Raw genomic sequence first — 27,592 nt, 5'->3', positions numbered from 1 at the left:
CCTCTAACTTGATGGTCATCAACTACACAATGAATAGGTTGTTTTGTGATAAAATTTATTCTCATTATATTTTAAATCAGTTTCCAGAATTTTTAGGATCTCATATTTAACCACTAAATATTTTCTAAGCCCCATATACCTTCCTCTTCCTTTGCATGAAAGGACTGAAATATAGATCATTTTAAATATTATAGTAAATATTCATTATTATGTCCTTAAAACAATACTAGTAATGCTGAAAATTAATGTTGACATTACCATTATTCAATATTTCACATACTTATCCCGAGTTTATTTTTTAGAATGTCGCCAAAGATGAATCATTATAATACTTTAATAAATATAGCGCTCCTCTGCCATTTATGTTTATTTCATCAAGACTCATCCTTTGTAAAAGATGTTTAAAACAGTGTCTATCACCAGGCTACATCAATGTATTGTGGTACTGTTTTCGAATTTCGCGCCGCAAACACTCCCTTTAATGGCGGATGCTAGCCGATTCAATTTGTGACATTTTTCTTGCCTGCCACTCACGGGTATGTGTCTCTAGTAATTATTACAAACTCTTTGGTCCGCCATTAGCATAAGCGTCCAAAACAAAGTGGGCGCATAAATCCAAGATAATGAAGTTGCTATTTATTCTAGAAGAGTGAGATGACGATATCAAAATCTCGCAAGCGTATTATAAAAGGAACAAGCTACAGACTAATGAAATATTGAGGAATAGGTTTACAGAATTCTGTTGTAACACATTGATAATGGACATCTTTATAAAAACGCTACAAAATTTAAGGAATATTTCAGACTCTCACCTGACCAGTTTGATTATGTTTTGAGTTTATTATTATTATTATTATTATTATTATTATTATTTTTAGTGTAGCAATCGTAGTCTTTTGTTAATTCTTACATAATTTCAATGCAATTTGGGATTACAAAAATATACTAGTGGCTTGTGCAGCAAATTCTGCAAACTAAGTAAATTAGACGTTCAAATAAAATTTTTTTCAGATTTATTTTCAATAAAGAATACCAGACATTTTGAAAGTTATTTTCTTCCATAATAATGAAACATACTCCCTCTGAATGTTTCTTTTATGCCAAATACTTTTTCTCGAACCTATCCACTTCAGATTTTGAGTTTCAACGCGAAAACGCAAGTAACTATGTCATAACGATCAGTGGGTTTTTAATGTGGGTCTAAATAATAGTTAATTCAGGTCATTGTGAATAAAATTGTACGCGAAAGTTAAAAAATGTCAGGTTTGCTATGCTTTCGAACAATAGCATCTTGGTATACCTGCTGCATGGAGAGCTTGGAATGTAGAGGGTAAAATCATTTCATCCTGTTAAGAGATCTTGCTGAAATGATCGGGAGACTACAAAATGTTCTATGTCTCTTATTTTATCAGTAAGTAATACCTTTTGGTTTTTTCTTAGGAAGTGTAATTTATGCGCTCTCTCGAGTCAATACTGAAGAGAATGACGCATATAAATATCTACACCACACCGCCATTAAGTATATGAAAAAGACCCAACCTCACTTGATTAATAACTATAAAAATATTTCATTTTTAATAACAATATTATTATCTTACGTAAGTTTTACAGTTATATACTAATTAGCCGCCATTCAGTAAATTACAGAAATGAAGATCTAATTCCGTATATTCTCTACATCTACTTATATAACCCCAAAAGTTTCACTTTCATATCATCAATATAACATTAATACGTATAATTGATTAAAAATAGTTGCATCATGGCATTAATTATAATAATATTTAATTTCTAATGGTAATCATGTCATCAAACCATCTCAAATTTTGTAGATTTTAATATCCAATGCACAGCTGTACTCATAAAATTACATACCGCAGAATCAGACCTGTAAATTACTTTTAGTAATTCTTGAAATTTTTATAACCAATTGAATTTGAGCTCTAAATATGTCAGCAATCCTGCAGATAATAGCTTATTGTTTATTGTAGGCTAGTGTATGGTTTGTTTTATTTTGGAATGATGCAATTAGTTCTCAAAACTGACGAAAGATGGATTTTGGAAAATATGAAAATTATGTAGGAAAACTAACGCTTCACTGACTTCGGGTTCTAAGCTTCAAAATGAGGGGTCATTTATTAAAATCCCTTCAGCCGTTTTCCCGTAATTTCCATTACCAGTTCAAATTATGTATATATATATATTTGGGGGGTACGCTAGCAAAAAAGATTGAATACCACTTAGGTAGAACAAGAAAATCAAGAAATATTACTTACGGGCAGTAAAAAATCAATCATACGGGAATGGGTATTTAATTTAGTTGTTAATTCATTATAAAAAGCGAATCTGATATACAGATTAATTTTATTTCCTACAATATATATATATATATATATATATATATATATATATATATATATATATATATATATATATCAAGAAAATGCAATAATAAATGAATGAATATAATATGTAAATAAATAAACAAAAGAAGGAGTAAGTGAATTTATGAAGAATAAATAAACAAATAAATAAATAAATAAATAAATAAATAAATAAATAAATAAATAAATAAATAAATAAATAAATAAATAAATAAATAAATAAATAAATAAATAAATAAATAAGTGATTAAATAAGGAAAGAAAATGAATTAATATTACTCGTTACTCTATGCAGCAGTGTCCTTTACATTTGTGCCTTTTTTAGGCGTTGAATAATATTTAATTTGTCAGAAATACTCAGACTTGAAAGTGTCTGTGACACTGCCTTACTGGTAAGCGGGGGCTTGGATTCTCGTCAAACAGACCACGTTGTACTATTTTCTGCTTTCTTTAGACTCAAACGCATTCTATTAAATTGACGGAGCAATGTATTGGGCGATAACTCACAAAATAGAACTGCATTATCATTTAAAATGTAATTCACTTTTCTTCCAAATGCAAAATATGTAAAAATTAATTGATAATTAAATTACACGTTCGATACACTGTAATCCAGGAAATGCAAACAAATTCTCAGCAATTATTTGACTGATAAGGTATTTTTTGTATTAATTGTTTATATATCATTATATTTTACATAAATTTAAGTACTTTTGAACCGAACTTACTGTTTCATAGGAACATGGGAGAAGCATAATATGAAAACGTACCTGGGGCCAGTTACTGTCTTTAAACAGATATTTCGTGCACGTGGTATAAGAGGATTATATCATGGAAGTCTTGTAACAATATTTCGGTACGTAGAGACATTAAATAGGTATGTTACGTATATTGAAACCATCATTTGCAAGGGAAATGAGTAGTCCAATAACAAAACTGATCATCTAACAATTTTGTAATTTTACCGGAGAGATGAAAAATTTCTGTAAAACATACTTTGAATGAAATAAAAATTTTTGAATAGTTCAATTCCTTGTCATCCCAAATAACAGCCCTATAACTCTTTACTTAATTAAGGGAGTACAAATAGGTGAAATTTGAAACTGAAATATGTAGATGATTAGCTTTGTAACTGTATGTGCAAGTTGATAAATTTTGAAGCAGTATCAATATTTTCATATAATATAACATGATCTATTTGACATGGTGTTATTATAAACACAAATGTTCATTATTGTTCACATTTTAAGAGTCCATATAACAAGAATATTGTAAATTTTGGAATGACTGCATAATATGTAGATTATGGTATAATAGTCACAACTTAGTTTCACACTTTACAGCAAGTTAAACATTGAAATCAGCATCAACCATTGGGTCGTCTTCTTCCTCCTCATCTCCATCACCACCTGTCACAGGATGATTTCTTACTGTTTTGTCAAGAACATTTCTGTAGAATGAGAGAATAACGAGGTTCCGCCAATTATTTCCATAATGTTTTGCCAGTAGTATTTCCACATCCTTCATTCTGTTGGCTTTGGGTTGACAGTTTTCCAGTCATACACAATAATATCACTGATTTTGGTTACTTCCCCATAATCTTGAAATATACCTATGTATTCATTAGGATCAGCTACAAAATTTTTCCTTTTAATTACTTTTTCTATATGATTGAATATTCAGGCTGGTGGCAAGTAAGAATACCCTGGAACAGAGAAAATAAATTCCATATGTTTAATCATCACTGGGGCATCGTTTAAAAGCCATCCAGTTGACATACCTATGACAATCGAGTTCTTATTTTGTCCGGCACATCCGTCAGCAAACATAAGCACAGTTTCTGTATTTGCCTGAAAAGTAGTGTTTATTAGACGATGATACAGAAATGAGGCTACCTCATGTGATCCCTTCTTGCTATCCACTTCATTCCCAGTATAGATGTAGGTATTTAAATTTGTTCTGAGAGGACGGAGATGAACCCTGATATACAGTAAAATTATAATGATATAGCTGCCTGCTGTAATAAGCAATTTGGTCAGGAATTTTTGGCAATACGAGGTTCTTTTCACAATCAAATGAAAATTTAACAGTGTTCTCTGGTTCTTTTTGAAGTAATGTAAAAAACGTTTTTTTTCACGTCTCTGGTGGACATCTAACTGTAGTTATAAGTCCTTCTTTCTACTGTCACATTTTTCAACTTTCAGTCTTTTCTTCAACTCAATACATTTGATGGGGAACCAAAACTAATGTTGTATTCTGTACAAAATTTTGATCTATAATATCATGTTTTACTTTGAAGTAGTCACCAGTACATTCATTATACAGTTTCCACAATTTTACAATGAACATCACTGGAGAGATATCGACGTTTGGAGCCTGCACAATAGTAATGTGACTCGAGGGGTATAAAAGATTCGATACGAGATTTTTACTTTCATCTTTCGAGCTTCACAACTTTTTGATTTACGATCACCTCCTCTCTTTTCTTGAGGCCTGGCGTCTGTTAAAAGTTGTTCTTTGCAGATTCTTTGTACCGGTACTCTGAATTTTTAAATTCCAAGGATCTTTACAAATGCATTTTCACAGACTTGCACCTGCTCGCGTCCTGATCTCTACCTGAATCTAAGAATATAATAAGAAATACTCACACTTTTGGGTTTATTGTTGTTTTTCTTGTTACCTGGTGTTATTCGTTTAAGTAATATACTTCTAGTGTGCATCAAAACGAAGTTATCTTGCTCAATTTTGTCAGAGGTGTCATAAAATGACTGATGAAACCGACGTACATCTTGCAGTTGAAGCTATGATCACATGTCGGAAGTTTAGGAAGAAAACTTAAGAGTGTCTGGAAACATAAAGATAAATAACACAAATAGTATTTAAAATGACAACTTCACAAGAAAAGAACAATAAAATCCAACATGATTTGTAGATACATATTATTCAATTGAGTGTTATATGTAAGACAAATCAGAGGATATGGTATCTTCATTAAACATAAGAAAATTGTCGCACTTCTCTCTCTGCTTCCATGATTATCTAGCATGTAACAGTTACTATATACATGGATAAATATATAATATATATTTATCCATGCTATAAACGTCAGTAATGAACAAAGCATTAATTGGCGCCTTCAACTAACAGGATGACCAATACATTTTCTCAAATATCCCCACGTAAATAAATTTGAAACAATATAAATTCCCCACTGCAGATAAGTTGTTATTTCACAAATGCAAACGTTACTGCTATGACATTGTAGATGATTACTTTTGAAACCAAATCCAGCATTGTGAATAAGACGTTTTGAAACCATATATAAGTGCAGATGATCAGTTCTGTAATCAAGACGAAATTTCAATACACCGCTTATGGTGGTGAATGATTCGTTTTGCTTCCAGTCTCCTATCACATTAAACATATAGTCCCAATATGGCTAATGCCATTCCTAACTGATTTTCAATAAAAACTTCCGATGACCAGTTTTGATACTGGACTACTCAAATATTAATGGGCTTATGTTGAAATTTTCCTTCAAACTAGCCTACATACATTGTTGGAATTCTACAGCAAATAAACAAATACAATAAATTAGCCGCCTATAAGTTACTAATTGTATAGTTAAGAAATTAAAGCTTGAGTTAGCAGAGCACGATATTGCTTTTACTTATACAACATATATGATTCTTAATTATTGATATAAAGGGAAAGTATATTATCTTCAATTAATTTTAATAATAATCATTATTAATTTAGGCCTACTATTGGATTCCTTTCCCTGTTTCGGAAACCACGCTACGCCACTGATAGAAACACAGCACAAGCACAAGTACACAGAACACAAAACACTCTACAAAAGCATTTCAACACAGAAACAAACAAATACAAACTGACAGATGTATGCAAACTCAAAAACTGTAACAACTTCTACATCGGACAAACAGAGAGATCACTTCAAACACGTTACAAAGAACACATCACAGCCATAACCAAATCACACAACACATCCAGAACACAACACAAACACCAACCATATCTACAGCAACACAGACACAGACATGGAAATTCTACATATCCAGCCGAAAAGCCAGAAACTACACTAAAACAGTACGAAATACACGTATATAGACAGAGAAAAACACACCCACAAAAAAAATCTTCAATATACAACTGAATTTCAGAACACACTATTTGACTCCACCCTACCTAACACAAACGCAATCCCCAGCAAAACAACTGAAGCAACGGGAAGACGTAAAGACCTCATTAGTTCTGAAGATAGCTACTACTAAGCTGAAAATAGTCAACTAGATATTTATAAACTTAGCCAATGTCCCAAATCTACATTTACAGCTGACGTGAACTAAACAGTTGACTAAATAGCCTGATGTGAAGTCAGAAGGCATGGTCCAAAGCTACATAGTATTGTACTTAACAATAAGTCCGCAGTAGCTAGTAAACGAAAATTCTTGCTTGATAGATGATTTGTACACTAAAAAAGTATGGATGCCTCATTAGCAATTGTAGCTATGAAATTTGAAGATACTTTGGAAGTAAAATGTAGATCAATACGTTAACCTTCAACATTTACATTGCTACTCCGGTATCTTCTTTACATTTTTTAAATATGTAATATTTTAGGCTCCCATCTTTTTCATATACGCACAATGAATCTGCTATAGGATACTGCCTCCGTAATTCAGTGGTTAATCGTGATGGCATAGTTCTAAGAAAAATAGTCATGAAGGTCCAAAGCCCCTAGTGTGAAGTTTACTAGTTGGCTAGTTGCTAGTCACTAGTTTGTAGTATAGACTTGAGCTCTGAGACACGGCCTTAGTTTACATTTAACACGTGGAAGTGATCAACATAAATATATTCCTATGCGATATAGTGTTAGAATTTGTGTAATCAAGATGAATATTAAAGAAATACATATTTTTAGCGTCCTTGATATTTAAATAAAAAGTCCTTTGTCATCTCGTCTATCTGCTTATTATTGTTGTTTCTTTTAATACCTTAAACGTAATCTCATTTTGATTTATGAAAAAAATGAAAATGTAGTCAAAACATGTTTCAAAACACTTACAACCCAAATTATTAGTAACTTGATTTTTTTTTTTTTTTTTTGCATATGTGCTTAAAGCTCTCATTTAACGGTTGATTGAATTTTTTTATCGCTGTGCATAAACCGACTGTATTACATTTTTAATTTGTTATATCGTCAATTTTAGTTTGAACTTCTTTTTTTATTTCACGTCGAAGTTCTGTGCAAATATTAAACTAATCAAATGTCAATGCTACAGTAATACCACAATCTAGTATATACAGTCACGAAGGTCAATACGTAGGGAATATGCATCCACAGATAGTGGCTAACCACTAGGATCGCTACTATCGCCTCATCACAGACAATGCGAAATAGTACCGGGACAGTCTATTGCTCCTAGTACTCTCATCACCTCAAGCGTTGTCACTGTATATACCATAGACCAACGAGTTAGAAAGAGAAAGATATAGAGTGGTCATTGCGCCGCCATGTTTGAAGAAAATTGAACGACCGTCGGTAATGAACTTATGCGCCCAAAACAAAGTGGGCGGGGTGATAACTGACATTAGAATCATCAGCTGTCTTAATTTCGTTTGCATAAATCAGTTAAACTGAAGTGGAAAAACCTAGTATTTCGTCAAATACGTGCTAGGAACTTAATCTAAACTTATGTACGCTAAATTTAAAACACTTGAGCTATTCCTAGAAGGAATGCTTAAAAGAATAACCTAAGCAAAATTGTCATGTAGTATGACAAGAAGTCCTAGCAAATATACTGAAGAAAATGTTAATATTCCTAGGTTCTTTTAAATGCGACCTGCAAGATTGCCTATAAAATGAACGAGTATGATTCGGATGATTTTATTAAATTGTTTTCCCAGTCTCTACACGTTGCAAAATTATTTACTATACCATAAGATATAGAATGAAAGTAGGCCCTATCTGTAGTAAACAACCTTTACCTCCAAGCTTGTAACGTGGGTGAAACATGACAAAATACGCTTTCAATTTTTTTGTTGCAGTAAAGTATAATTATTATCGAAGTGTGAACGTGAGGCCAACAGCCGGCTGGTCTGTCTGAGCCTTTCAAGGGCTGTGGCACCATAGATAATTATTAGTGTATAATTGAGCACCCACGTACAATAATGGGGTAAGTAGTTACGAAATATATTCATACTTACCCCATTATTGCACGTGGGTGCTCAATTATGTTCTTTCATGTCCTTCCAGTCACAAAATACTAACAACAATACGACCTACCCCAGAGTTTTGCGTTATTTTGGATGCGAGTGTCGAAATACAATTTTAATATTTGATTGCTATTACTAGGTTTGAAACGGAATTGTAGCGGTTTTATCCGTATTTAGTTTAACTTTATTACTAGTGAACCATTTATTTGATTAATCGTTTGTCTTCGAAATAGGCCTACTTCTTATAAGCTACAGCTCATCGTCTTCTTGTATAAGCAGTAAGGACAGAAGGAGCAGAAATAAAGGCTGCCGGTGTCGAAATACAGTTTTAATATTGTATTGCTATTTGTTTTTCACTGGGTCTGAAACGGAATTGTATTGGTTTTATCCGTATTTAGTTTAAGTACATTACCAGTGAACCATTTATTTTGTTTATGCAAGGCGTTGTTACACATTTATGCATGAAAAAAAATGCTGCTAATTAACAAAACTATGGACTTAACTTCATAAAATTTACATGAAATATGATATATCAGTTGTCTTTTTCCTTTTGACATTGCAGTTATATGCAGCACACACAACAGGCATGTTTTTTCTTCGTTTTTTTGTACTTCTTATCTCCGTTATACAACATTGTAAGCAGACGAATTTTTACAAAGGTGGGCGCTTAGCTCAGATCTGCCGTGTTTTGCGGTGGCACCGCAAAGAGCGCTGTACAGGACAACATGGCCACTCTAAAGTCTTCTCTTTCTAACTCGTTGCCATAGACAAATGTATATACTAGACTGTGATAATACGGCAATATCAAAGAGTATGTAATATATAACACTCTCTCTTTGGGTAATACTATATAACGTCTTTGATACTTACCGGTACCATTAAAAACATTTGCATTGACTGTTAATAACCTATAACCATAACATTGAGATTGAAGATAGCAGGATTGTTCACCTTAAATACTGTCAGAGCCTATTCCACAAAGGTATGGTGTTTTACATTAGCCTACAAGTAAATTCTATACTAAGTAGTAAAAATACTAGAGTTTCTGTTCTGTTTCACAAAATACTTTTCTACAGTAGTACTTCACCACTTCATACTTACAAATTACCAATGAAGTTTCATGAATGTGTTCCACAAAAGTACTAGTATTTGTAACTTACTAGTGAATTAGATTACATTCAGGAGTCGCCTACCAGAATCTCCAGCAAATTTGGGTGTGAGATCTTTTAAATGTTGGAGGCGAATCCCATCAATACCAAATGCAGAGCCATTAGGTAAGTTTTTTGTTCCTTGCAAAACCATAACTTGAGATACTGACAAGCACATTTCATCGGTGGTAGTAGAATCTGGAAATGCCAAGGACCGTGATGGTGGAGGGTGTTTTTGTACTAAAGTCTCTTGTATAGCTCGTTAAGCACTAACTACTCCTGAATCAGAAGATAGAATTCGAAAAGCTCTCTTTATATCACCATCTGCCACTTTAGCTTCAACAATGTGTGACCTAGAAAGTTTAGACTTATTCTTAGGATGGAGAAAATTTCAATGTAAAATCATTAATGTTCTCTTTGATTTTAGACACTAAAGATATGTCAGAATTCTTCTTTTATTGAACAGGTATTCGAATGGTGATATATGCAAAAAGAGAAGCTCTTGCCAACAGTCTTCAGTGTTTCCGGAAATACTTTTACCAATGAGTTTCGGCCGTAAAACTTCTAGCTTCTTTAGGAATTCTTCTTAAAACTCTTGTATTAAGCTAACAATTAGCAAACTTTTGATGGAAAAACTCAAATGAAGTATTTTCTGAATGTAATAGAAGATCGTCAGGAGGTCCATTGGGATGAGCCCTAGCCCAGTGTATTCGTGGTCCTTTCAAGCCATTGTAAGATTTAATTTCACTGTCAGTGCAAATTGGGTACGAGACTAATTTGACATAATTAGGGGCTGAGATATTATAGGTTCCATATTTTGATGAACAAGATGGAACAGAACCAGGGAGAGTTAGAGTCACCAAGGACTTTTACTTCATTATTCATTATTGCATAAACAGATACAGCTATCCTACCATTGAACAAGAATTAACACTCTGCACATAAAATTAAACTAAATTCTTCAGAGATTCTCAGATTATCGCGGAGCAGGCATTTAATGGATTCACTGGCATTCATCAACGTACATATTAATCAGATTAAATACACTTTACAGTGGTCTGTATAGCAAATTTGCTGGTCGACCAATAAATAAATAAAAAATAATAAAATACATACTTACTTACTGGCTTTCAAGGAACCCGGAGGTTCATTGCCGCCCTCACATATGTAAGCCCGCCATTGATCCCCATCCTGAGCAAGATTAATCCAGTCTCTATCATCATATCCCACCTCCCTCAGATCAATTTTAATATTATCTTCCCATCTACGTCTCGGCCTCCCCAAAGGTCTTTATCCCTCCGGCCTCCCAACTAACACTCTATATTCATTTCTGGATTCGCCCATATGTGCTACATGTCCCGCCCATGTCAAACGTCTGGATTTAATGTTCCTAATTATGTCAGGTAAAGAATACAATGAGTCCAGTTCTGCGTTGTGTAACTTTCTTCATTCTCCTGTAACTTCATCCCTTTCAGCCCCAAATATTTTCCTAAGAACCTTATTCTCAAACATCCTTAATCTCTGTTCCTCTCTCAAAGTGAGAGTCCAAGTTTCACAACCATAAAGAACAACCGGTAATATAACTGTTTTATAAATTCTAACTTTCAGATTTTTTGACAGCAGACTAGATTCAAAATCTTCTCAACCGAAAAATAACAGGCATTTCCCATATTTATTCTGCGTTTAATTTCCTCCCGAGTGTCATTTATATTTGTTACTGGTGCCCAAGATATTTGAATTTTTCCACCTCTTCGAAGGATAAGTCTCCAATTTTTATAGTTCCATTTCGTACAATATTCTGGTCACAAGACATAATCATATACTTAGTCTTTTCGGGATTTACTTCCAAACCTATCGCTTTACTTGCTTTAAATAGAATTTCCGTGTTTTCCCTAATCGTTTGTGGATTTTCTCCTAACATATTCACGTCATCTGCATAGACAAGAAGCTGATGTAACCCGTTCAATTCCAAACCCTCTCTGTTATCCTGAACTTTCCTAATGGCATATTCTAGAGCGAAGTTAAAAAGTAAAGGTGACAGTGCATCTCCTTGCTTTAGCCCGCAGTGAATTGGAAAAACATAAGATAGAAAGTGAACTATATGGACTCTGCTGTAAGTTTCACTAAGACACATTTTAATTAATCGAACTAGTTTCTTGGGAATACCAAATTCAATAAGAATATCATATAAAACTTCTCTCTTAACCGAGTCATATGCCTTTTTGAAATCTATGAATATCTGATATACTGTACCTTTATACTCCCATTTTTCTCCAATATCTGTCGAATACAAAAAATCTGATCAATAGTCGATCTGTTACCCCACAAAACCACATTGATGATCCCCAATAATTTCATCTACATATGGAGTTAATCTTCTCAAAAGGATATTCGACAAAATTTTGTAGGACATCAACAAAAGTGATATTCCTCGAAAGTTACTACAGTTAGTCTTGTCCCCCTTCTTAAAAATTGGTACGATTATGGAGTCCTTGCATTGTTCTGGTAACATAATGTACGTAGATATATTAATTGTAAACATCGTAAGATGAAGATTATAATGGTATGTGTTATACATACTAGGTTCAAAAAGTTCCCGGAATTTGCTAGTATCATAGAAACAACGTACATTAAACACTATTCTACAGCATTCCCTTCAAAATAGTTGCCTTCCGCAACAACACACTTTTGCCAACGCGTGTAGAGTTCCTGGAAGCAGGCCTGGAAGCCATTTTGTGAAACCCGTCTTAGTGCTCTCGTCGCGTTTGCGATAACCTCTTCAGCATTGAATCTCCGTCCTTTCAGATGACTTTTCAGACGGGGAAACAGAAAGTAATCAGGTGGTGAGAGATCAGGAGAGTATGGTGGGTGATCCAAAGCAGTTATGTTGTGCCTGGCAAGAAAATTCTTTACAATAATTGCGCGATGAGCAGGTGCATTGTCATGCATAAGGAACCAGTTGTTTTCTACCCACTTTTCTGGACGTTTCCTTCTCACTGCGTCTCGGAGGCGACGGAGGATTTCTACGTACAATTCTTTCGTTAAAGTACAACCTTCTGGAATGAACTCATGGTGGATGAGACCCTGAGAGTCGAAGAAAACTTCCAACATAACTTTGCCTTTGGAAGTGTCCCTAGGAAATTTTTGCTTCCGAGGAGATGTTTTCGATTTCCACTCAGATGACTGTCGTTTAGGGACTGGGTCGTACAAGTAGCACCAAGTTTCATCACCAGCAATAATTTTGTTTAAGAAATCACCACTTTCATCAGCCATACTGATCATGTCCCCAGCAAGAGTCATTCTTGTTTCTTTCTGTTCTGCCGACAACATTTTCGGAACTAACTTCTGAGACACGTAATGCATGTTGAGATGCTTGTGAAGAACATTGTGTACACTTCCGACTGATATTCCGACCTCTGCTGCTATCTCTCTTATGATTTTACGTCGGTCGTCCCTCACAACATTACGCACACGCTGACCGATTGCTTCATTTGTTGCAGTTGTTGGTCGGTCATCTTTGATGCTATCGCGGCCACCAGAAAAGCGTTTATGCCAGGCATACACTTGATTTTTTTTCATTGCTGCTTCGCCAAATGCTTCTTCCAACAATCTTAATGTCTCTGCAGGAGTTTTGTGTAACAAAACACAGAACTTGATGTTTGTACGTTGCTCTGTGGACATAATTACAAAATGCGACGAACAATCAAAACACTATGATAAACAATTGCCTACAACTCAAAACCAACAATCGCCATTATCAACAAACTTTAAGGAAATGACATCATGAATGTTACCAACAAAACAAATGTATAATATCCCTTGTTATATATTAAGACGAAAAATGGTAGTAAAATTCCGGGAACTTTTTGAACCCAGTAGTATTTCCATTGTGTCGACTGCTAGCCGGTGTGATGTCAGTGCCAACTCCTGGCAGAAAGCAGAATCTCACGCTCAAACTGCTTTGAAGGTCATTGAAATCAGTCCTGCTTCACCAAAGGCACCGACGCGAAGTGTCCATACTGTATATTACCTATACGCTGATCTACTGAGAAACTGTCTGTCATCAATTCTCAATATCATCGTTTTTCCTCTAATAACTCCTATGTGACATATTTATCGATATTCAGATTTTTGCTACACTAAGTAACTTAAATAGTGACACAGAAAATAATAAAATCTCCTATATGTAATTATATTTCTTTGTTTAGGAAATGTAAGAATTCAGCCTCCTATGTACGGCTGCCATAGGATGAATAAATATTTTTTTGTCCTACTGAAAAATTTTATATTTTGCACATAGGAGTTATTGTAGGAACAACGACGATATACTCTTGAAGACAACAACTTGATTTTAGCAACTCTGCTTATTGCCTTTGGAGGTCTTGGAATCCAGAATGTGAGTGATGTTTGTCTGCCTTCTTTCTTGGCTTCTGCATATCGAGTCCTTGATTTCGTCGAGTCCATTCTCTTAATTAACGGTGATGAAATCGGGATCTGTTATGTGAATGAGGCTTTGGAGAAATGGTTAAGCATTACAAGAAACAATAACCTTACAGCTTATCCTGATATTCAAAAACAATGGGACCTCATCCATGCCTCTGATATCTAGCAAGTGTCTTCATCGTTTGAGATCGATGAAGCTAGATACCATGCCATACGACAGAAGGAATCAGGGTCTTGGCTTAAAACAATACCATCTTCCAATATTGGGACATTAATGAACAATATGTACTTTAAAATTGCTGTGGCCTTAAAATTCGGGTGCAAGATCTGTTTCCACAGAAATGTCTTTGTGGAGCTGCTGCTGATGCCTATGGTCACCATGGCGTAAGTTGCACCAACATACCAGGAGATTTTCCAGGCAATTTCAATTAAATGACACCATCAAAAGGACACTTCTCTTTGGTTTTCCATCACTCCTGGAACCTATTGGAATCAGCCGTTTTGATGGAAAAAGACCAGATGGATTGAATTCGATATCGTGGTCTCATGGAAAATTTCTGCTATGGGATGTCACTTGTATCGACACCTTAGTACCATCCCATTTGCCTCCCACCTCCAAAATCGCTGATTCTGCTGCAACATCCGCAGTGAGCATCAGAAGAAATAAGTATCGGGATCTCCAGGACAGATACTTGTTCTCTGTTTGTGCTGTTGAGACGTTGGGACCTTGGTGCTCAGAGGCCAAAATGCTAGTTTCAGACATCGGAAAAAAAAAGGAAGCTCTCAATGGAGATTCCAGGTCGACTGACTTCATGAGACAAAAAATTGCTATTGTTATCCAGCGAGGGAATGCTGCCAGTGTTATGGGGACATTTTCTCAAACACTGGCTTTGGAGGAAATATTTTATTTTTTTAAATTCCAAATATTGGCCAAATATCAGAACAGGGGGTGATGGTGCATCTGGTTTCCCTGATCTGAACCTTTATTCTGAAAATTAGTAGCTGATTGGAACATTAATTCAAGTTCTCTGGATACACCGCAACTGAAAGTACGCATTGCTGCACTCCAGTTTGTGGGGCGCATCTGCAAGTATTCTATCCATCTACTCCTGCTACTGAAAGATCAGACTGTGCAGCAGCTGACTTCCTGTCTGGACGATCATAAGCGTCTGGTGCGCCAGCAATCAGTGGTCACGTACTCAGCCTGCACCTGGTGGGTGCACCAGTCAAGTCATAGCAACAGAAAATTAATGTATTCTACGTACTCTATATGCATGCAAAGAATTTGGTTTTTTGCAGTGTCCATTGTATGTTGAAGAGGATCAAAAGCCTAGCAGAAGAAAGTGCAGTCTTCTTGTCATGAAGATGATGCATTCCAAGGTCAGAATAATGGCATAAAGCCTGGCATTGCCTTGGAATTCAAGTGACTGTAAATTTTTACGTAAAACATGTAATTCTTAAATAAACATGATGTGATGTATAAAGGTGTGAATTTGTACAACATGAACCTGGATCTATGCTGTGTAAGTTTTAAATGCAATATATCTTACTTTTAAAAATTATTATAAAAATACTTTTAAATTTAATTCTGAAAACAAAAGTTTGTCATCTAACTATATAATTTCCTCCATGAATGTATTTTCAATTAATTTTCTTGTTCTAGCTATTGTTCTAGCTAGAACAATTGTCGCGCTACATAGGACATCTCCGTTATTAGTGTAAGTACAAAAAATAGTTTCAAATAAATGCTTTAGATATTGATACGTGTAGTTCATGTGAAAAATTTAAAAAAAAATCGTAAGAGCCATTTTTCAGAAAATTGCAACAAACATGTTCGCGTTTCAAGTAAAGTACCAGTTTGATTAGGGAAAACGCTCCAAAACTTAGGTGCCACATCTCTGGAGGGTACGAAACTCAAATTAGAAATGTGATTTGGATCGCGCGCCGTAATTAATAAATTGTGTTTTTTGTGTTAACAGGTGAGTAAGTTGAGAGTCACAATGGCAAACTGAAACATTTTATGACTTGAACTTTCGCGACCTGTGCAATTATTCCACATGCACACTAATGAAGTGTTCAAATTGGTGACCATTTTGTTGACGGCACATCCATACATGGTTGAGGTAACTGCTCCGCACATTACGTAACACTGGAGGTGTTATTTGTGCACATTCTCTCCTGATATTTTCCTGCACTTCATCCAGTTTTCGGGGTCTGTTGCTGCAAACTACAGACTTGAGATGTCCCCAGAGAAAAACGTCAAGTGGCATTAAATCTGGCGAATTTGGCGTTCATTCCACTGGATCACTGCGACCGATCCAACGCCCAGGGATAACTTCATTCAGAAATTCGCAGACTGTCAATCTGAAATGCTGTAGTGTTCCATCCAGCTGAAAGAAAATCCCACGTCTTCTTTCTAGGGGCAGATCATCCAAGTAGGGCAGCAGTGTAGCCTCGAGATGCTATCTGTACAGTGGAGCAGTGAGCTTGTTGTTCAGAAACACGGGATCGATGACAACATCCCCGTGTATGCCACACCACACATTCAATCTTTTGTCAAACTGATTGTGAGCATCTAAAGCTATGTGGGGGTTCTCGGTTGCACTGTACACAGAGTTATGTCGATTCACTGTTCCGTTCAAATGGAAACAGACCTCATCGCTCCAACTGATATCAGCTTCAAGATTTGGCTCTTGCGTTCGTCGTTCAAGAAACAACTAACAGAACTGCACCCGCAGATCTGTGTCATCCCCATGCAGTTCCTGCACAAAATGCATACGATAGGGATGGAAATGATTGACGGATAGTATCCTGGACACGGACGCTTGACTGGTGCCACATTCTTGTGCCACTTCCCTGGTTGACCGTGATGGACTGACTACCAGCTTAGCTAGTACACTAGCTGCGTTTGCATCCACTGTTGCTGTACGAGGCCGCCCTGGAGGTTTTTTTGTTGTGTATACTGCCTGATGTCTTAAACCGTTCCATTAAATGACCAATGCTTCCGTGATGTGGGGTAGGTTGATCTGGATGACGTCTGTGAAATTCTTCTGCTGCTTTCCGTAGACTCAAGCCTCCCGCATGGACGAGAACCATTTCCACCCTCTCAGGAATTGTGTATATTGTCTGTTTCTACCCGATTCACTGGTGAAACTAGCACTTACTCACCTGTCTACACAAAAAACATAATTTATTAATTATGGCGCGCGACCCAAACCACATTTATAATTTAAGTTTCCTTCGCTCCAGAGATGTGACACCTCAGTTTTGGTTGCGTTTTCCCTAACCAAACTAGAACTTTACTTGAAACGCGAACATAGAGTATTTGTTGCAATTTTCTCAAAAATTGCTCTTACGATTTTCTTTAAATTTTGCACGTGAATTACACGTAAAGCATTTATTTGAAACTATTTTTTGTACTTACACTAATAACGGAGATGTCCTATGTCGTGTGACTTTCGAATCAACCTGTATAATAATACATGTAGGCCTAAAGACTGTAATTTGGCTGTAATTCAAAATAATGATATTTACTCATCTCATACATACTGCACATGTACTAATGCGATTTAAATATATTCATTTCATAATACTACCCGGTAATATATATTTTGATAAATATGTGCTATAGATTATCTTTTGCTTCTCTTTCCTTCAAAAGAAACAATTTCATCTCCTTTTACACCATTTCAATAATTTTGCAGTGTTTTTAATTTCGTAACAATTGAGTATGAAACTGAAGATCGTTACTAGTGATATCTGTTGTCTAATATGGGAAACTATCAACAAGCATTCTAATATGGAGATCGCGGTGATAATAATAAGGTAGTAAAATTTTCATTATAAAAAAGTACTATAAACTAAAATAAATAACATTGCAAGGTTACGAAATTCATAGAATCTACAAATTTTACAACCTACCTTAAAATGCAGTACGATTAAAGAGACAAACATAACTTAATTCGCTGAATGAAATACGAAGATAACGAGCTGCTTCATGTTATGACGTAGTATATTTATTGATATGACGTCACTAGTAGCGATTCATGTACAACACTTCTATCGTGGAACAGAAAAATACAATCCATACTTTACAACTTGTTTCATCAATAATTTGTAATGTACAACACCATATCCCTGTGGAGTAGGCCCCAGGACTTCACATAAATTTTAAGTCAAAAGTTGTAATAAAATATTATGTCATATACAATTTCTAACATAACTACAGATAGGTCAGTCTTAAGATTGCAAACATGCAGAGTTTCTCATAAGTTCCAATTGTTCGTTTACAGAGACTCATTTTCATCTGGTCTATACGTACTCACTTATGCTGAATTCTTGGATATATTAAATGGACCTCAAGATATATTGTCTGTACTCTTCGCAGGAGGAATGGCAGGTAGGCCTAATGTAGTTTTGGAGCATGATAAATATCGTGGGCTTACTGGAAAAAGTTGATAACTACATAGGGAAGCAATGAGACTTGACCAAATTTTTCCAGTAAGTCCACGTTATGCATATTTGTAATGGAAGATATCTCACTGCTTATCTCTATTTTAACATATGGCATCTGTTTATTCTTGGAAAATTTCCATTTTGAAAGCGAATGGTTTTACTCTTATTCCATAGCCACACAACTGAATGCATCATCATCATAATCATCATCATCATCATGATGTCCTTAAACTCCTAGTGCGGAGCATAGCGCTGCAGAAAAGCTTCGCCATTCTGGTCGATTCTGGGCTATAATTTTTAATTCTCATAGAAAATATAGAGTTCCAATGACGAATAAATATATTTAGGAATGAATTGAATTAACCGTCCACGTACGAACAAATTATATTATTTCAAACCATGCTACGTGATCACAGCCATAGACAAATAAATAGATGATTCAGTTGTAAGGAGCAGAAAGAATTACGTTTATTCCCAGCTTCTGAAAGTTGTAGATTAACTGCGTGTGAAATTCTTCTAGGATTCTAAAGTAAAATTAATAAGAACCATATACACTTACTGTATAGCATAAAAATATAAAATTAATAAATCAAAACCCGTTTTCTGATGTGTTATCATTTATGTAGTCTGCACACTTTTCACTTGCCTGCCGCTAGAGCTCTACTGTCGCGCCAGCTGTCAAATGGCATATTTTATACGTATGAGTTGCGCGACTGTGTGTAAATATCTTGCTCATAGCTGAGGGACACTCATGTCAAGAAAATACAAGTCATCATGACATTATTTAGTCAACAGACATAATGGTTTGTGACGGGACGTGTGGAAGAATATTGTGTTTTAAGACGGATTGTACCGCGACATGACTGTGAGAAAGTCTCGTGTGTTCTTCGGTTAGCAAAATAAAGTCTGTAAAGCATATTCAACGCCGATTTAATCGGGAATACAACCTTCAAAGACATGATTCCATTCCTGGCTATAAGAGAATAATGACCTGAGATGCAAAGTTGAAACAAACAGGAAGCTTGTTGTCGAGTTAAGAAAAGAGTTTCTGAAGAGAACATTGAATTCGTACGAACCTCCATTACAAAAAGCCCAAGAAAATCAACCCGAAAAACAAGTTTGTAACTCCAGGTTCCTTGCAGTACTGTTCATAATGTTCTACACAAAAGGTCCAGTCTTAGAGCACACAAAAATTCAAATCATACAGCAGATCATCTCCGGTGATAAAGGTAAGAGGCTAAATTTTGCTGCGAGTATTTTGGACAAAATTGACGAAAACAGCTCGTATTTGAATCATGTGTGTTTCTCTAAAGGGCCAACTTTCCACGTATCAGGAAAAGTCAACACACACAATTGCAGAAGTGAGAATCCGTCTGTTGTGTTTCAATATGAACGCGTTTCAGCCAAGTTAATGTCTGGTGCGGTTTACTGAAAGATCGTGTGATAGGTCCCTTCTCTTTTTGCCGAACCTACAGTGACTGGTTCAACCTATCTACATTGTATGTAGTGCCAAGTTTCCTGCAAGAACCATTTATCAGCAAGATGGCGCTCCTCCTCACTTCGCATTGGAGGTACGCAAGTTTCTTAATGACAATTTTCCAAGACAGTGGATTGGCAGAGGATCCGAGACAATCGCTTGGCCACCAAGGTCACCAGATCTATCACTCTTGGACTTTTTTCTATGGGGATTCGTCAAGGATCAAGTATACAGAAAACAAGTGGTTAACCTCGATGATTTGAAGCTCAGAATCCGCCTTGCGATTTAAAATGTCACTAATGATATGTTGATAAATACCTGGAGAGAGGTGGAAAACAGGCTCGACATTTGCCGTGCTCTAAATGTATTCATGTTACAGTGTATTGAAATTGCAACTCTTTAGGTATTACGTTTTGATTAATTAAGATTTTCATTAGATCTATGAACTTTCATTTTGTTGGTTTTTTAGCGGGACATGGTGTATAAAAGTGACCTTGTTCATGCTACTTTCATACCTAAACATAACATTAAGAGTAGTCTTTTAACACTTGTATATTACTAATGATAATGTTAAATGAACAACTTAAAAACTTCACTGTGTTAAATAATTAAACTAATATCACAATCCAGTATATACAGTCACGAAGTTTGAGTTTATGAGGGTGCTAGCAACAATAGACTGTGCAGGTATTATTTAGCGTTGTCTGTAATGAGGCGATAATAGCGATCCTAGTGATTAGCAACTATCTATGGATGCATATTTACTACATATTGAGCTTCGTGATTGTATATACTAGACTGTACTAATATGGTACTTTAACTAGTGATTAGTTTCGGCGCAACTTCACGCCGTTTTTTAATTTCTAGTGAGGTCTTACGCTTTCTTCCGGCTTCGTCTTTTTTGGTATCTTGTTGAGGGAGTATATGGATTGTGGTTAGATACAACATTACCAATTATTGCAAACACATCCCCAACTCTGCTCACACACTTTCCCGCCTAGACGCCAAGGAAAAGAAATCGGAAGAAAACACAAAAACTTACTTAGAAGTTTTAAAATAGCGTAAAGTCCCGTCAAAATTGATTACTAGGTAAAATACCATAATAGTTTCATTATTTAACACAGTGAAGTTATAAAATTTATTTATTTAACAAGCTTTACATTATCATTGGCATTGATATGTTATTACTTTTTATCTTTGTCATTTATTCAGATTGTCTTGTGTAGTGACAAATCCTTTCTTTTTTTAATAAATAATCAGCTGTCATCAATACATATCACAATATGATTATTTCATTCTTCTACAACTATATTATTTCACTAGAAATAAGTATTTAAAGGTGCTGTAATACGTAGCTAGTTGAAGATTTATGCGGTGGAGGGGGGAAAGGAACTGACCACCATTCCCCATTATATCCTAGTCTAGTTGCCTCATAAGTGGTGTCTTCTTGGTGTCACTTGTGAGGTTCGAACCTGTCTTCAGACAGTTGACTAAACAACAAATGGATATGTCAGTTTCACTGGGGATAAAGGGGTTAAGTCGGTAGTTTTTATGGGTTTTCGCTTAAAAAATATATCCAACCTCAAATTACTTCTCAATTTCATGTTTTGTGTGTAAAAACCAAAGTCATACTATAATTTGGTGTGTTTTAATATTTGTAAAATATATTCTCTGATTTGGAATAAGGGTTCGAAGTTTGATTTTCATTTATCCCAAAACTCGTTTTTATGACTTAACCCCATTTATCCAAACACCATTGAATTGCTCGTAGTGCGCTTCTTGTCGCATAAATTCTTAAATTGACAATATTTTTCATTTCCTACTTACTTATGATAAAATATTATAGGTGAGACAATTATTAAAATTTGTTTTTCAGTCTGAGGACAATGATTTCCATTTGAATGTTCAGGGGACATACATTGCATTCATAGAAAGGGTTAGTCACCAGATTTGGGATTCTGTAATGCGTAGAAATCTTGGAATCTCTTGCAACTCGGTGTGAAGCAGAGATATTACAGTCACATATTAAGTATATTCTGTAGGAACGGGAGAAGAGTTCGGGATGAATGATGATAATTTTATAACAGAGAATTATTGTTGGGATATGCCTGGACCACGAACACAGAGGGAGATAGAACGATTTCCTTGGTGGGGAGCAATAGGAGAGTTAATTCACAAACACATATTCTAATCATGAGCATAAGAATGCGCCCACAGCAAGCACAAATAACTTACAATCGTCGTTGATTTTATGAAACCTATGTAACAGTACAGAGCATAATTTTTTCAGGAGGAAAAAAGTAATGAAAATATCAATAAGTCTATATAAGAATATTAGATAATTCGGTAGGAAACGTTGGTGAAAACAATGACATCATCGAGGATTAGTGTAGGTCTATTGATATAGTTAATTAATATTTTCTTCCTCCTGAAAAATTATATTCTGAACTGTCACATAGGAAGTTTCATAGAATCAACGACAAAATGAAAGAAAGAAACATTTATTATGCCCTCTAAATCCTATATAGAAAAATCTCAATTACATCAAACACGAGGATTGCTTCGTAAGTCATGGTAACTATTTTTCCTTTCGAAAATGCTCCGACGCAGAACATTTAATACCTATGTTTGAAAGTAATTTTTAAAGTTGGCACTACATGAACTATGGATGCAGGAATCTCTGGTAGCCTAGATCATAGTATACAAAGTGTTTCCGAGGTGGTGTTAAAAACTTTCAGGGATGATGGCGAAGGGCACATGTATCAATTTGAGATAAGAAACTCTGGTTCGGAAATGAGCGAGTCGAAAATACACAAACAAAAATAGTTCTGTGGAAATGAAATAATTTTATTCCTGTGTACACCTTATTAATGTGTATTTATCTGTACATCTTACACATACTGTATTCATCTGACGTTGTTTACGTTGTCTACTTACAGTATTCCATTCAATGCGCTGTCTGAGGGATGGGGACAGGAAACTACACTAAAGCAATGCAGATAGAGTAATGTGTACGGACATGGTCGGTCCTGATATGCACGTCTGTAGACAGCAGTGTATGTGTACAAGTTTCAGTTCTAGTGAAATGGAGAAGTACACGAGAGCGGAATAAGCATATCTGATTTTCGAATACGGATGAGCCAATGGGAACAGTAGACAAGCTCACAGATTGTATCGGGCTAGTTCCCACGTAAGAGACATCCGGCCCATATCATTTTTCCACGACTGTTCTAAAAGTTAAGGGAAGAAGGGCACGTGGTGCCAAATTACAATTCCATTTCCACACAACTATTTTTGCTTATAACTTTCGACTCAGTCATTTCCGGACCATGGTTCCTTATCTCAAATTGATACATGTGCCCTTCGCCATCATCCCTGAAAGTTTGTAACACCATCTCGGAAACATCCTGTATATGATGTAGACTGGAAGGAAAAAAAGGGGAAACATAACATTTTGAAATTATCGTTTTATTCTCGTACAACCTATTAACATCCTTCAAAGTAGTTTCCTAGGTTGTCCACGGTTCGTTGCCATCGATAGGGAAGACGGAAAACAACATGGGCTGCATGAGATTCGCTGATGTGTGCTATCTCACGCCGAACTTCAGTTACGATATCTTGTGTATTGGCCATTGAGCTCTACGCTAATATTGAGATCACTGATATTGGCAAAGTGTTGACGTACCGGTACCTATGATTTTTCTTTTTCTTCTTTCCTTGATTCTTGTACAATCAATGTCAGAATACTACCTTAAAGCAGGTTTTTTCGTTTGTTCTTGCAGAATGAATGCCAAGTAGTGCTTTAAAACATATAATGAAAGCATCCTACCAAAATTTTCCATTTCGTGAATTAAAATCAATCCATCATAATGACTCCGAATAACACCTAAGCGGAATGCATAACTAATTAAATAAACAAATAATACAGAATACCTATAGGCAGATGAAATACATACGGAAGTCCGGATTTTAGTGTACCGTAAGTATAGGTCTATATTTGGAGAACTGCGAAAATGAGTTGATTTACTGTCACAATCAAGAACACCAGGTATTAAATTTAGTTAGGCCTATACGACATTATCAGTAACGTTATGAGCAAGCAACAGTAACAAATATTAACATCAAATTATATTTTTCAGGTTTAATTTCTTGGGGATCCATAATGCCCCTGGATGTCATCAAGTCTCGAATTCAATCCGACGACATCTCAAATCGCGAATATAAAGGTATTGTGGACTGTGCGACCAAGAGCTACAAGAGAGATGGAATCGGAGTATTTGGTCGTGGCTTTGTTATATGTTCACTGAGATCATTTCCAGTAAATGGAGCTATTTTCCTTGGTTATGAATGGGCATTAAAAAAGTGCCAAACGACTACTACAGCCTTTTCCACTTAGCCATCTGATACTGTATGACTGTAAATATCATAAAAGAATATGGACATTAACTAATGCCAGGTCAAATGTATACACTTAACAAAGTACGTAACCATAATTTATATGTCTAGGCCTAATCAACCTAAGCAAGTTTACTAATATATAAAGAAGACATTCTCATAAGAGGTGTTCCTCTCTGGTAGTTATGTTGCAAGTGAAACTTAAATGTGGTAGTAAGAATTTTTAATTTTAGAGGAACCTACTTAAAATAAAAATGCTATACTAAACTAAATCAATTGATACAAATCACTCTTTGGTAATAGTCACCTGCTGATGTACACATTTGAAAAAGTACCTAAATAAATAGTGTAGGCTTCCTCCATTGAAATATTTCTAATGCACATACTACACGCAAAATAATTTTACATCTGAAACCAATGTACAGTAAGTATATCATAAGTTAACAAAAAAAAAAAAAAAACGCGTATACATACAGAAATGGAAAATAACACAATCCTTCTGCTGTACAAAAGGAGAGACAAAATATCCGAAATCTATGTTGAAAAGGTAAAGTAACACACTGCCACGATAGCTGAATACTATAGCGCTGGGCTTATAAATTAGAGCGTCAGGGTTCAAATCTCGCTCTAGCCGGTATTTATAACTTGTGTTGAGCAAGCCCGTGAACCGGAGATACGGGAGGAGGTATGGGAAGGTAATGCCCTCTCCCCCCACACCAGGTCAAAGTGATATAAGCTACTGTTTCTCTCTAGCGTTAGACCTAAATTTAAGTAAATGCTATTTTACCGAAATATAGCCATTCATTAAGGAATTAATTTATCTTTCTGTAATATATGTGAGAAAAAAATTGGATGTGCCTGGAACATTTTCTGGAGAAAGTTCATTCAGTTCAACTCATGCGACAATGAGTTAGAGGGATATCCGTTTTTTTTTAAATATAGAACAAAGTTGAAGTAAACGTACGAATAATAATGAAGAACCTGCTAGTCAGTGGCGTTTTTTTATTTATTTTATTGGGTTATTTTACGACGCTGTATCAACATCTCAGGTTATTTAGCGTCTGAATGATATGAAGGTGATAATGTAGGTGATATGAGTCCGGGGTCCAGAACCGATAGTTACCCAGCATTTGCTCATATTGGGTTGAGGGAAAACCCCGGAAAAAACCTCAACCAGGTAACTTGCCCCGACCGGGATTCGAATCCGGGCCACCTGGCTTCGCGGCCCGACGCGCTGACCGTTACTAAATAGGTGTGGACGTTAGTGGCATAAGAAGAATTTTGTCAAGGGGTCATTATTAAAATTGTTTACAATATTTACATTATCGGTATTTTAAGTTTTGTGTATTATTATTATTATTATTATTATTATTATTATTATTATAAATATGAACTGCCAAATGCACAAAATCTTAGACGAACGTTTCACAATAAAGCCAAGACTCAAACTAACGAACAGGTGAATACTGCTCTTAAAATGAGTTTAAAATCGACAATGCACAATATTTAACATCTGTACTGCAGAATTGTGAAGACAACCTTTGCAATGTTTCACAACAAGTTAAATTTCATATTGTATCGGCTTCATTTGATTACAATGTGGGTACTAGGCGGTAGATATCGCCAGGACAAAGATAGCATTATTATAAGTCGAACTCACCGCAGCATCAAGGGATTGTTTTGAAGGATGAGTAGGATGACGATGCTTTATGTCGATGTAGATTTTGTTACTCTGACAGTGAAACATTAGAGAAGGGAAAACGTTTGGGATATAAAAAATATTCAAATCTAAATGTGTAATTAAAAAGAAAATTCAAGGGGGCTTCAAGCCCGGTAACTCCCTGCTGCTAGTACTACTGATAATAGAGCAAATGTTGATACATCTGCTATTATTGCGAGTGATGATATTCAACCTGCAACTAGTGACATACAAATAATAAATGGTATAGTGGACAAATATAAAGCATCCTACAGAATCAGCGATGGCATCAACAACAAAAATCGGCAATATTTACGAGGGTTGATTCATAAGTCCTAGCAACTATTTTTTATTTTCCGAAAATGTGCCAACGCAGAGAATTTAATAGTATAGCTATACGTTTGAAAGTACATTATATGAACTTCTTAATGTTGTCACCAGATGAGGTTTGAGAGCATCAGTCTGGACGTGATCACGCTTCCTGTGTCAGTCGTCTGATGACAGTGGTGCGTAATGGAAGTAATCAAAGTTACACTAGAGTTGAACAACGATCGAAAAAGCAAGACTAAAGGCCCGTTCCCACTTAGTGGAATCTAACCCAATCGAAAAGTCAACTGCCGCTCACATCTAGTGGAATCGAACCGAACAGTACTTTTATGTTTTGTCACAGAAAAGAGGATAATTCTACACAAGATTATTAATTTTTCTTCGTTCATAATAATTTGTGATTTTGTATACTTACTATTTCTGCAGTAACTTTTCAATAGCAGGGAAATGAATTAAGCCGACAAGAGTGGATATAGTTCGTTTGTTTTTTTTTTTCACAAGAATTTACCATCATACCCGAAACAAGAAATTCTGTTCCGGCAGTGGAATAAATATGCTAGCTACTGAATTCTGTTCTGTTCGATTCGCTTCGATTCGACGCGCCGCTTTCTGCTATATTCCATTTAAATACACTGTGAAGAGAAATTCTGTTCGATTCGATTCTACAAGTGGGAGCAGGCCAATGAGTTAGATACTATAGAGAGGCTGAAGACCTCTGATAAGCGCTCCCTGCGGAGGCCAACAGTACTATGGATCGTTCCCTAAAAAACATGGCGGTCTATAGTACCGCCAGCCTCCGCAAGGAGTGCTTATCAAAGGTACACTGCAGAGTCCGTGGATATCCAGAGTACCGCAATCGTTTGAGCCGGCAAATGCCGACAAATCCGCCATTGTTAGTCCAGCGCGCGCTATGCAGTACACAGTTGTATAGGGAAAGAATGTAATTTAAGTGTGAAAAAATACAATGCTGCTGTGTTCAGAACTGTTCACAGAGAACTGAAAAAAGCGCACATTTGTTTCCTCT

General features: G+C 35.6%; 1 protein-coding gene across 3 annotated transcripts in view; it reads left to right on the top strand.

The window, feature by feature from the left end:
* The window catches only part of LOC138692574 (solute carrier family 25 member 45), a 49,549-nt gene extending 24,639 nt beyond the window's left edge, over nt 1-24,910 (top strand). For all 3 annotated transcript variants that reach the window (XM_069815563.1, XM_069815564.1, XM_069815565.1), the window contains 3 exons: nt 3,123-3,240; nt 18,508-18,614; nt 24,287-24,910. In XM_069815563.1, the coding sequence (XP_069671664.1) occupies nt 3,123-3,240; nt 18,508-18,614; nt 24,287-24,543 (482 nt within the window). In that variant the 3' untranslated portion in view covers nt 24,544-24,910. The remainder of the gene's footprint in view (nt 1-3,122; nt 3,241-18,507; nt 18,615-24,286) is intronic.
* The last annotated feature ends 2,682 nt before the right edge of the window (nt 24,911-27,592 follow it).

This window comes from Periplaneta americana, chromosome 17 (genome assembly GCF_040183065.1).
Source record: "Periplaneta americana isolate PAMFEO1 chromosome 17, P.americana_PAMFEO1_priV1, whole genome shotgun sequence".
Classification (NCBI taxonomy): Eukaryota; Metazoa; Arthropoda; class Insecta; order Blattodea; family Blattidae; genus Periplaneta; species Periplaneta americana.
The sequence above is the reverse complement of the archived record's forward strand: the minus strand, read 5'-3'. Positions and strand labels throughout refer to the sequence as shown.